General features: G+C 39.7%; 1 protein-coding gene across 2 annotated transcripts in view; it reads left to right on the top strand.

Annotated features, from left to right (window-relative positions):
- cacna1bb (calcium channel, voltage-dependent, N type, alpha 1B subunit, b) overlaps window positions 1–12,448 on the top strand; it is a 134,837-nt gene that overhangs the window by 82,578 nt on the left and 39,811 nt on the right. For both annotated transcript variants that reach the window (XM_019272847.2, XM_019272846.2), the window contains exons 20-27: window positions 538–600; window positions 4,064–4,807; window positions 6,165–6,370; window positions 7,316–7,439; window positions 8,214–8,343; window positions 9,083–9,142; window positions 9,524–9,630; window positions 10,576–10,587. In XM_019272847.2, coding sequence (XP_019128392.2) covers window positions 538–600; window positions 4,064–4,807; window positions 6,165–6,370; window positions 7,316–7,439; window positions 8,214–8,343; window positions 9,083–9,142; window positions 9,524–9,630; window positions 10,576–10,587 — 1,446 coding nt within the window. The remainder of the gene's footprint in view (window positions 1–537; window positions 601–4,063; window positions 4,808–6,164; window positions 6,371–7,315; window positions 7,440–8,213; window positions 8,344–9,082; window positions 9,143–9,523; window positions 9,631–10,575; window positions 10,588–12,448) is intronic.

Raw genomic sequence — 12,448 nt, 5'->3', positions numbered from 1 at the left:
TTCCAATCTCTCCTCCTTCGCCGTCATTACTGTTATTATGTGATCCTGTGCATTACTTTCAGTGAATATTTTAATATTGTATGTTGAACAGTGTGCTAACAAATGCATTTATTTTAAATGAACAGTGTATGTGTGTTATGTGTGCTGCCTCAGAGAAACACAGGATTTCATTACAAAATGCCGACAGCTGCTTAAAAAAAATAAAAAATTCCAATCACTTTAAGAAATGATCTTACAAACTGAATATATTTATTATCACTATCCAAAGATGATTTCAGTAGCAGTAACTTCAGCTTTTCTTGTTTTGGAATGAAATTCCTGAACTCTTTTTAGTTTCAGTTTTGTGTCATTATAAAATGTCTCTGCTAACAAACACACTTTTGTTGCTGTGGTGTAATTATAGTAGTTGCGCAGATTAGTCCTTTACTGTAAGACGAGAGGGGACAGGTGGACAGACAGGCGCACTGACTGAGAGTCCACCTGTCCCCTCCAGATTTGTGTCTCATTTTTTCTTTTGTTTTTGTTCTGCATGTACAGTTTTGTAAAGCAAAATCGAGATGCACTCTCTCGCAGGTCGTCCATCAACAGCATTCAGTCACTGTGAGTTATCACTCTCTGTTACAATATTCTCCTCCTTCCTCCTCCTTGTCTCCTCTCCTCTCCACTCCTCTCCTCTGATGCTCCTTTCTGGTTATCATCTGCTCCTCTCTCTATTTATCTTCCTTTTGTCCTCTCTGTTCATCTCCTGGTTTTCTTTCCTCTCTTTTTTCCTCTCCTCCTCTCCTCTGGACCGCCACAAAAGTAAATTGCGGTCTGTAATGTCTTCATTGTTGGTAGAGTGAATGATTTTATTATTCAACAAACAAAAAACAAAGTAATCACAAAGTGCCTAATGGAGCAGAAAAATGCAATTACATGTAAATGGCACACATCCATGACGCATTCGAGGCCAGTGTGAGTGTAATTTTGAGTGTAAATCATTGATACATAAACACAGTTATGCTTCCCTCTGGCCTTAACCAACCGTTGTGTATTTAGTTTATGGGTGCAGCTCTTCTGGGTTGGCGCCTACAGTAATTCATCTTCCGCTCTGTGCTCTCTGATGTGAATAATTTGTGTATAAATGTTTAATTTCTCTAAGCATTGCCATCACCGCAGGCAGTTTGACATTTCCAGTCTGTTTGTTATCGTAGACCCCAGGGCATCACTTTAAAAGACAATATGAGCCGCGGCCAAAATTAAACGCAACGACCAGCTGTAAGTCTGCTCCCTGCCTGGGCAATATGTTGTCTCAATCGATGATTCGCTCAGATGCTTATTTAACATCTCACCTCTCTGAGATAACATATTTATAACCAGAACTAATTTCTTTGCCCTCCTCACATCTTTTTTCAGTCTGTGCATGTGCTTTCTTTATCTTAAAAATAAAACTCCTCACATCTCACATCTTTCATTTTCTTTTCTGCAAACATGTAAACGCTACTTGTATGTCTGTTGCTCACCTGTCTGTGGATACCTGTCCTGTGTCCTTCGTCTTTTCCGTCTGTCTGTGTCTTCTGTCTGTCTTTTAGGAGTTATACTGTCTACTCCTCCCCCGCCCGACGAATCTTGAGGTACAGGTGACCAGATGGAACAAACTTAACTAACCCATAAAGCCCCATGTAAATAAAGCATACTGTGCAGACACAGTAAATCGTATGCAATGTCGTCATACATGATAGATGGAAATATGGACACATCAAAGGATTTTTGATTTTGAATTATTTATTTTTTTTATTCTTTACATTTATGTAGAGACTCCATGTTCAAAACTGTCATTTCACTTAGTGTGATCTCTTCCCATACTCTTCTTATCTCAGGAAGCAGCTTGTTTTCCTTTAAAGTGTACACATGTCAGGAATGCCCATCAACCATAGCACATTTTTCTTGCCTGCCCCATTTACACATGACCCGAATCGAACAGAATTTGAAAAATGATTTCTGTTTCAGTTGACTAGCATGCCGCAGAACACGTCAGATAAGTCTAATGCCACCCAAATGATGAAAAAAGATAATGTACAAAACAGCTTTACACTATGATGAAAAAATAACAAAATAAACAGACTCGCTGGTCTGTATCTTTAGATGAGGTGTATTTCACATGAGTGACTTGAGTCACTATCTGTGTCCCACACTGCTTTCCATCATCCCATCATATGAGCTTAACACAGTGAAATTCCTGTTTGCTCTTATTTGAGAACATGGGTAGAATACTCCTAAAACATAATTTTGTATTTTTCTTTGGACTGTTTCATGTTAGCTTTAACTGAACTTTAGAATACATTACACATAAAGACTGTGGGTTTTAGTCTCTTATATTGACATTGCTACATTGCTTTAAAAAGGAATCTGGCAGCCAGCATGGAGAGGATATCTCTCACAAGTTGAATGTGCATAGTCAGATACTTTTTTTATATTAATCTATATTAATCTTTTTTTTTGTTGGTTTTAAGCAATTGAATCCATCTATTTTAGTCCATGAAATGTTTGCTTCAGTTCTTTGAATGAGTCAAAAGAGGAAGCCTTCAAAAGCAATGTATGAACACACTGCAGAGATGATTTGTTTTCTGCCTTGTATCCATCCAAACACAGGAGTATATAGTTATTCAATCTCAGACAATCTGAGAAATTTCCCTATTACCCCAGATATTTAGCTTTTTTCGGTGACCAAAAACTTCAAGACTCTGATATAGGTGCTGCTATAAGATATACACAACACACCTAGTAGTTTAGATTAAATCAGATTAAACACAACAGAATAAATAACCTCACCCAGGCAACCCTGGATATCTACTTATAGATGCCATTCATCTATGAAATGTTTATCCCAGAAGTGTGACTGAATTATTTTTATGTCTTTATGAAAGTGGGAAGACTTTAAGTTTGAGGACTCAAAATAATGTACAGGCCTGTCATGATCAGGGGTACGGTCAAATAGAAAAAAAAAAGTTTAGAAGATGGACTACAAAACGTTCATCTGAGATACTTGCACTCTGACTGCGTTGTTTCATGCAGGAAATGTAAACATGGACAACCCGGTGAAAGATATGACTTCATTATCAATGTCAGGATTCAAATAATAAATGAATATTGTCCACCTGTCACAGAGGTAAAATGAAGTGTTTGTTACACTGGTATGGTCGCTCACACTCCTGTCCACTCACATATAAACATATTAGCAAGTTATGGCAAAGATATGTGATTAATCAGCAACGGTAACTTCATGATGATCTGCAGGACGCTGGATGTCACAGTTAGAAACAGTTTTTACTCTGTGTGTGAACGCAGGTCCACAGTCAACAACAGAACACACACTTCATGATCAAAGTTTTTACATCACGTCAACACATAGTCACACACTCTCTCTCTGCTGCAGTCTGCATCACACTGTTTAAATTAATGAATGTTTTCTTTCTTATGTCGCTGTGAATGACTGAATGGTGCGTAGATTTTTTGTCTCTGCTGCAAGGAATCATCCTTCATTTCATAAGGATGGTGCAGTGTATCCCATGCTAAAGGAGATAATAAAGGAAGGATTGAAGCTCCTTTCCTTAACGTTAGAGAATTCGAACAGCTCTTATCATGGCGGCTACGTTAATACTTTCGGGTCATTTCACTCAGTTAGGAAGGTTCCTAGGCAAAACTGACTATTCGACTGCACCCCAGGTCATGTCATGTCATGACAACAGAATGTGAAGGTCCTTGGCATTAGACAAACTTTACCATGCTGGGAAATTAAAAATAATTATATTTTGCAGTGGAAATGACTTCTCCATTTAACACTCAAGCATGGTAAGTGAAAACTTTACCATGGTGAACATTTGTGCCGACGCATCCATAGACCACCTTGTGTCTATTTCTGTACTTTATTATGCACCTGAAGGTGGTGTGGCTATGGATGAAACTGTCGATGGTGATGTTCAACCAGACCCTGTACAAAAAGAACTCATAAAGTTTAGAGAAACGAGACACGTGAAAGTTTTTCTTTGTCACATGTTTTTCTGTGGGTTTGACTTACTTGCAGTAAGGAGCAACAGCGGTCATCAAAGGCCATGTCAGTGTGGGAGCAGAGGACCAACCAGTTAAGGAGACACAACATGAGGGCGAGCAGCGAGGCTTTGTTCAATGAACTCGATCCAGAAGAGCGCCTCCGCGTGTCCTCTGCCCTCCACCTGCATCCTGACATGAAGACTCACCTGGACCGGCCACTTGTAGTGGAGGCCAGGGACGGTGACAAACCCAGTAGGCCTGCTGAAGGAGGACGAGAGGAGGCAGGGGATCCCCAGCAGGATGGGGACAATTTCCACCCGCAGTCCAGGAAGCATCACCGGCACCGCGACAAGAATGGGGAGAGTAGGGATGGAGGCGAGGGCCGGGGAGGGCGGCACCACACTCATGGCAGCCGGAGCAGAGAGCACAATACAGATGGTGCTCAGACAAAGGAGAGGAGAGGGGACAGGAGCCACAGCCGTGATGGAGGGCAGGGTCACAGACACCACCATCATACTGGTTCTCCTGAGGACGAGGCCAATGATGTGCGAGGACGAGGAGAGGAAAGGGGGCATCGCCATCATCACTCCCACCGTGCTCAAAAAGAGGAAAATGGGATGATAGCAAATGGTGCACAGGGAGAACGCAAGGGGAAGGGAGGAGGAGGAATGGACAGTAATGGAGAGAGGAAGGGACGCTGCTCACGTATGGTCAGAGCTCAGTCAACACTGGATGGAGACGACTGCAAGAGAAACAAGAATGGAACCAAAGGTCACTGGTAAGACTGCAAACATATTTTATAAATGTTTTGTATAGGCTACTCATAATGTTGGTGATGTGACAAGATATAAACACATTTTAAGGGCACAATAGTGTTTTTTCCAAATAAAAAAAAGCCTGTTTTTATTCTTATTCTTGTTTTTCACTTTTGACATATTACACACACACTTTATTGGCCTGTAAAGCTAAACAACAAGTTTATTATGATTGTTTTTTAGCTTGCATTATTTTCAGCTGACACAAAAAAAACACATCTGCAACACTTGTGAGTAAAATACTAGGTTAACCTACATAGCAGTATTTCTCTTCATTCATTACATTACATGCATCTCCAACAAGCCCCACTCACCCGACAGCAGCACATACTCACCTGACTAGTGCTGTCAGGTGACCCACTGGAGTACAACAGTATTATATTCTCACATTTCACAGTCAGCATCACTCCTTCAACTGTATAGTAAATGCCACATAATAGAAATGTGGTGACTATAAGCCCATAATTATTGACGACAGACTATGCTGACGTATAATGCTTCAATTAAAATGCCCCTCTTACATTGGTTAGGCTATATTAGCCTAGCTTCTATAGTTTATTAACACTTTATTGCGTTAAATAAAGTGTGGCGAATTTTCCGACATATATTGCTTAAAATTAAAATTGAGTTACTTACGTTAACTGCGTTACTTACGTTATGCTGCTCTTACCATGTTTTTAGCCTATGAACTATATTATCCTCGGCTACACAAAAATGAGTGTCTGTGTTTTAAATAAAGTATCTATCATCTTGGTTATTGCTGTATTTTGCTCCTTAAATTTAATTGGAGAAAGTCTTCAAATCATCAATCAATCATCCCAGTCTGAATCTGCCTTATTTCCTGCTGTGTGGAGGAAATGGTCCACTCAACTTGGTTGAATCAGTGAATCACCTGGGTCTGCTGGATAGGCGCGTGATCCACGGGTCTCTTGAGTCCCCTGTGTTTCCAGACCTGCAATTATAAAATAGAGTCTTGCTCCATTTGATATTTTCATTGCCTGTTTTGAATAATTGTTTAGGTTGAGGTACAGGTGTAACAATTCAAGTCATAAAATCATTTAAAGGCTAGCTACAGTTCTGCAGCTCTCTGATTGGCCTGCTATGGACCAGGCTAGGCTTATTATTCCTATTTGTATCAGTTTGCCCTTACTACATAAACAACATATAACTGTGTGTTTATATGGAAAGTCTTGTTTTTTGCCATACAAATTGTGGTCTGATTCCCAGGAGAGAAACTTTCTCATATGGATCTTATTTGGCCAAAAGGCTTGAAGCAGACTATAACGATGCCTGTGATAAGATACACATCTCTTTCCCCAGGGAGAGGCAGCCAGATGCTGAGGTGGATGGCCTTGCCTCCAGTCCTCTGCAGGCAATGCAGAGTAGCCTGAGTCTTGGAGAAAAGCAAGAGGATGCTGACAACCAGAAAAACTCCACCAGGGCCAGCCAGGCCGGCCTCAACAGCAATGCTATCCACATCCCTGTCACCATCACCGCCCCGCCTGGAGAAACCACCATCATACCCAGTGAGTACAGCACGTCATTGTCATGTCAAGTTAAAGTTTTAGCCATTAGGATTAAGATTAAAACATTATATTTCCTCTAGTCATCACTTTCTGGTAGTTATTAATGGTAATTATGGCTTAAGAATAAAGACACCACAGCCCCAGATATCTGCAAAGAAATTAATGAGTAAATCTTATCATGTGCAGTAGGAATGATGTGTGAGATGTGCCAAAATAATAACAAAAACCTGAATAAGCCGATGTAATGTTACAATGTGGCTGTACTAGGCACAGTGATGCTCTGAGGTGAGTGCAAACAGCATTGCTAACATGCTGACAATGACTATGCCAACATGCTGATGCTAAGCTGGTATATTTCACCATCTTAGCTTAGTGTGTTAATGTTAGAATGTGTTTGTTAACACCTAACAGTACAGCTGAGGCTGGTGGAGGTGTTGCAGGTATTTGATCATAAAGCATAGTACTGGACAGTGTTGTGCTGATGATGATGCTTGATGAAAAGTTAGGATCCCTAACTTTTTGCAATTGAACATGAATGAGTTCAATAAATCTCATGGTAACTGATCCAATAGTCACAAGCAGTATATTCTGTAAAAAACATTTTCATCGCAGCGGGATTTCTGTGCGTCTGGTCTCTGGTAACATTAGTTGCTATTTTTGTAAACTCAAGAAAAGAAAAAAATGTAGTTATCTGTCTGTTTTGAAGACAAATGTTACAAAATGCTTCTGGTTCAGAAATATTAAAGTCATGTAAAATCAGCTTAATTTTTATCTTATTTTTCTTTGTACCCCTCAACCACTATTGTATAAGAAATATATAATTAGTAAAGTTAAGAAAGTAAATACTAAAATACTTATACCAACAGCCTGTATTTAGAAAAATCTTACTATTACCTAGTCTTTGTGCTTCTTTGAGATAAATGTGTGTATTTATTTATTTTTCAGTGAACAACATTGACAACTTCCAGCTCAATGAGGAGAAGAAAGATCTGGAGGAGGCGGCGGCCGCTAATGGGCCTCGACAGATCCTTCCCTACAGCTCCATGTTCATCTTTGGGCAAACAAACCCGTAAGTCAGAACTGGAAAGTGACTGAGAGCTGACGTGGAATAGTTTGGGATGAATTAAGAACAACAGAAAGCTCATAAAACACACCCTTAAAACAAGTACTTATGTTTTTACGATGTACAGTGGGAATCAACACATGGTGAATTGAAAGATGTATATTTTTCTGCCCAAAATTATTTAATTCATGTTAAAGTATTTGAAACAAAGAGCCATATACACATATTATACATTGGTGTACTGCTTATTTCTGCATTCCCATTAATTGCTTTATTAAAGCTTATACATTTGGATATATATTTGAATGTACAAAACATAATCTCCTGATTTGTATTTATTATTGACAGAGTAAAAAAGGTTTAAATTTCACCATGTTTATTGATCTGAAAACACCACCTGTTCAAGTGTGTAGCAGTCTGGAGCATTGTCACTGGTCAGTACTTGGTATGGTTAAGTACTGGAAGGACCGATCCTCTGGCTACAAAAAGCGGTTAGCAGGATGTTGATTGTCTATTCTCAGGTAGTGAAGGAGCCACAGCAGGTGCTGCAGATTGAGAAATAATAATGTTTTTTTTTTTTTCACATGATTTAACTTTTTATTGTTTTACATACGTGGAACCCCGAGGCCGATACATGTCCATATTTTGAAATGAAATATGCATATTGTCCATGACCTGATTTGGAAGGAGCACCTGAATTTTCCTTGTGAGCTGTCACTACTCTGTGTGTACTTTTACATTTCCATCTATGTGTGTTTATTTGTGTGTGTGGTCTTGCAGGGTGCGGCGGCTGTGTCATTACGTGGTCAACCTACGTTACTTTGAGATGTGCATCCTGATGGTCATTACCATGAGCAGCATCGCACTGGCAGCTGAGGACCCCGTTCAAGCCAACGCACCACGCAACAACGTGAGTCAGACTGACATCTGGACTTCATAAATAAACATCTGGAAGAAACAAACAATGCTGGTTGTCAGACAGACATAGTCACATAGACCAGTATTTGAAAATGAAAAATGCAGCACAAACATGTCTTATTCGGGCTGATTCATTCAGACTGAGTTAGGAAGTTTCTAACAGAGGTTGACAGTTTGTCCCTACTGAAGAACAAACATCTCTGGTCAAACGGTGTCAGTATGACTTATGAAATGTTTTAATAAAACACCAAAAGTGGTGCATATCTAGTTTGGCAAAACGTTCATGTACTCTTCATATCACTGAATCACATGTTAGCTCATGTTGGAATAAGGAGGTAATGCAAACACACAGACACGTAACTTGATTTTTTTGTTTATTGACAGACAAGCATATTAATTCATATTCTAGACGAGAGTGAGAGGAAATCTGAGGTGATGTTGTGCATGTGCATGCTGTTTATCTATGTGTGTGTGTGTGTGTGTGTGTGTGTGTGTGTGTGGGCGCAAGTGTGTGTGTTTTTATGTAGGTAGTCAGGCTGGGTGTCAGTGCAGGGGAGTGCAAAGCTGACAGAGCTTTAGATCTCTGACAGGGCGGAGGAACATGCTGTGCATATCTAGTCCATTCCCAAACACACAGACTTCCAAAGCGTCTTAAACTGAAAATATCTGTCACTGGATCTTTTGGATCTTTTGGATCTCACAAAATATCTTTTTACACTCTGTTTTTGCAGGTTCTTAAATATCTGGATTACGTCTTTACTGGAGTCTTCACTTTTGAGATGGTGATTAAGGTGAGAAGGCTGTCGAGGTACTCCTTGATTTGAGCTCTGAAAAAAACAGCCACTTGAGGTTTGGGTAATTTGCAGGTCAAAAAACACATCTATATACTAGGTTGGACTAAATGTGTTTGGAAACTGGTACTGTTGGTACTGATGTTTAGCTGACTTAAACCTTATACTACTGTACTTATACACTTATTATCAAATGTTGTACGTTTGTGGTCAGGTTGCAAATCATACTAAGCTAATTTAACAAATGGATATCATTAGAAATTGAGAAAATGTAATGAAACCTCTAAAGATTTTTATGAGCTAAGAAAGAAAAAGGTCAGAATAGTTTCCGTTTGTGTTACGTGTATGATTCTTAAATTATTCTGTTACTATTTACTCAAGATGATCGACTTGGGACTGCTCCTCCATCCTGGTTCTTATTTTCGTGACCTGTGGAACATTCTGGACTTCATTGTGGTCAGCGGTGCTCTGGTTGCCTTTGCCTGCTCGTAAGTCATCTTTTCTTTCTATTCCTGTAGTGTTGCCCAGCGGTACCCTCTCTCCAGTATCCATCAGTGGAGTGTGGCTAGGTGCCCCTGCTCCTGTGTTTTGCTCGAACAAACTCCAAAGTGTTCATCCAATTATTCCTCACAAACTCTGAGGCTTTTGTGTTGCCTGGGGTTATTTAGCCGACATGACTATGTCAAACTCATCTTTCATTGTTGCATAAAGTCTCCCCAGCTCCTCTCTGATAGTTGGCTAATGGGCCATGCACAGCTGGGCTTCTATTGTAGGTCTAAGGTTCAGAGGGGGACAGAGAGAGTAGAGGAAAAGAGATTATGCTAGCCGCTAAGCTGGCACGTAATTGCAACTCTATGCTTTGAATCTTTTTGTTAACAGCTGTGTTTGTGCTAGATCTACCGAATCTGTTTTTTTTATGTCTGAATATTTAAAGATTACTGACAGGGTGAGGGAGGGTGAATTTTCTCTGCCAAGTTCATTATTTTGTATAAAGGGGTATGTTTGATAGTGCACGCTGACTTAGAAATTATTTAGAAATTTACGAATAGAAAATAGAAATTTTGAAATAGTTTTATGATTTTAACAGATGCCTTCCAGCCAATCAGAAATAAGTGTTAGTGTAAAGAGAGTTAATGAGCCTCTTGACACTTACAGACCTGCATTCAGGGTGTCTGGAGTAAGAAGATGATTCTGTTTTATCGAGCACTGTTATTTTCATATCCACCACTATTTCACATAATATCGACTCAGTTTGTCACCTGTGTATTTTTCCTCTGTACTGCTTTCTGTCGCTCTGATTTCCTCGCTTTCACTACTGCTGTATATCAATGCTTCTATCTGTCTTTTATCTGTTGCTGACTCTGTCTCTGTCTTCTCTCTTTCACTTTTTTCCTTCCTTCCTCTTCTGTTTTCTTGGCTTGGATTGCTTTCAGGAGCCTTATGGGGTAATGCCTGCACTCTCTGGCCTGTGTATCTATCCATGTGCTTGTCTTCCTGTTTGTGTCTCCTGCCTTCCTCTCTGTCCATCTTAGCCGGAGTCATTTGCAGAGTTTACATATGCGTCTGCAGCAGCCTTCCTCTCTCAGCTTAAATGTTCAAATTTGCTATTCTTATCATCACCTCCACAGTCATGATCAAAGATACTGGCATTTATTCTGTTTGTGTTATGTAACCGTGTTTGTGTTACATCTGTATTTGGGTTACATAAGAGCAATTACCTGTCCTCTATTTCTCGGATATATTTTACGTGTTGTAGCTATACAAAATGCACAGCATGGCAGCGCTACAGTATGAATAAGAAACATACTGTCCTGTCAGAGACAACATTTTCAAAGGTTCAGGCTTTCATAAGTTGTTCCAGATATTCATGAACACAAAGAATCTGAGTGCTGCTATCCATGATAAGCAAACAATTAAATAGATGCTAATGCATAGTGAATGTTAGATGAAGTGTTTCTTTTGCATTTATAGACACAAAGTCTAATAACGATGTCAGTGTCTTTCTAACTGCTAATACACTGTTCATATATAAACACACGCTTCAAGAGAATAAAACGGTCATCCTGTTTGGTATGCTGGATCCCAGTTCTGATGTGGTTAGATAAGTGGCATTCGCTCACCCAGTTGTTATCAGATTCAACCACTTTCTCTTCATCTCTCCCATCCATGTTCACTTCCTGTCCACCATTTTCTTCTCATAAACTCACAGTCATGGCATGTAAGCGTGTAGGGCTACGTTCACATTGCAAGGCTGACAGGCTCACACTACTTTCTTATATGTTTTGATATCGATCATAGTTCAATATTTGGTCACTATAGATATGTTCAATAGTTCAATATTTGGCCCACTATAAAAATGTACTTAGCCTCAGACAGGTTGAAGAGAAAACAAAGAAGAACTGTAAAGTTATTATCACCTAAAGCACCTATTGTACACATCCATCACAGTTTAGAAATTAACTTCCTGCTTCAACCTGCCAGTATTATGGATTCTGGCTATGCTTGGTCCATTCAGGTATATAATCAGGACATCCTGACAAACTGAGACACGTGTTAACCTATCTGGTTCCATAGACTAATTTGGTTGGGTCCTGGGCTGAGTCTCCGGTTTCATGAAGGCCTCTCCACCAGACCTATTTTAGGAGCTGAACAATCCGAAACGAGGTCTGTGTGATTCAGAGGTCTGACACCAGTGCAGATGAAACAATTAGTAAGCAATGCTACCAGAAGCTAGCAAAACAGCAGCTAGGTCAGAAGCAGTGATGCGCGGGTCCATGTTTGACTGACCTGCACTGACCGACGTTTTAAACCCGCCCGAACTCTGACCGCAGCTAATAATTGTGAAATATTGTACCCAACCCGCTTCCTGACCCGCATTTTAAAAAGTAGTCTATACTCTTGATTAACTTCGTAGCGTCATCGGGCTACATAAAACTGGCATTACTGAGTTATTATATTCATTTAAAAGTAGTCTATTAAAATGCGATTTCTTCGCGCCAGTTATTCAGCCAATAAAGTCTGTGTATTTCACAGAAAATTTTGTCTACTACATAAATGACAAATCTTAACTCGTTTGGTGACTCTCGACTTGTTTGCACCCGCTCAATTTGGATCAACCCGCGCATCACTGGTCAGAAGTGATATCACCTCACAGTATGTAACAGATCCTACGACTGTGTCCTAAATTAGAATTTAAAAATTGAATTTGAATTAATTTGAATAATTATGAAATGGAAAGATCCAGTCACACATGGGGGATTTTATATTCTCAGCTTCAGTGTGAATGTAGTCATACAGCAGGCTGGT

Source organism: Larimichthys crocea, chromosome IV (genome assembly GCF_000972845.2).
Source record: "Larimichthys crocea isolate SSNF chromosome IV, L_crocea_2.0, whole genome shotgun sequence".
In the NCBI taxonomy this organism is placed as follows: Eukaryota; Metazoa; Chordata; class Actinopteri; family Sciaenidae; genus Larimichthys; species Larimichthys crocea.
The sequence above is the reverse complement of the archived record's forward strand: the minus strand, read 5'-3'. Positions and strand labels throughout refer to the sequence as shown.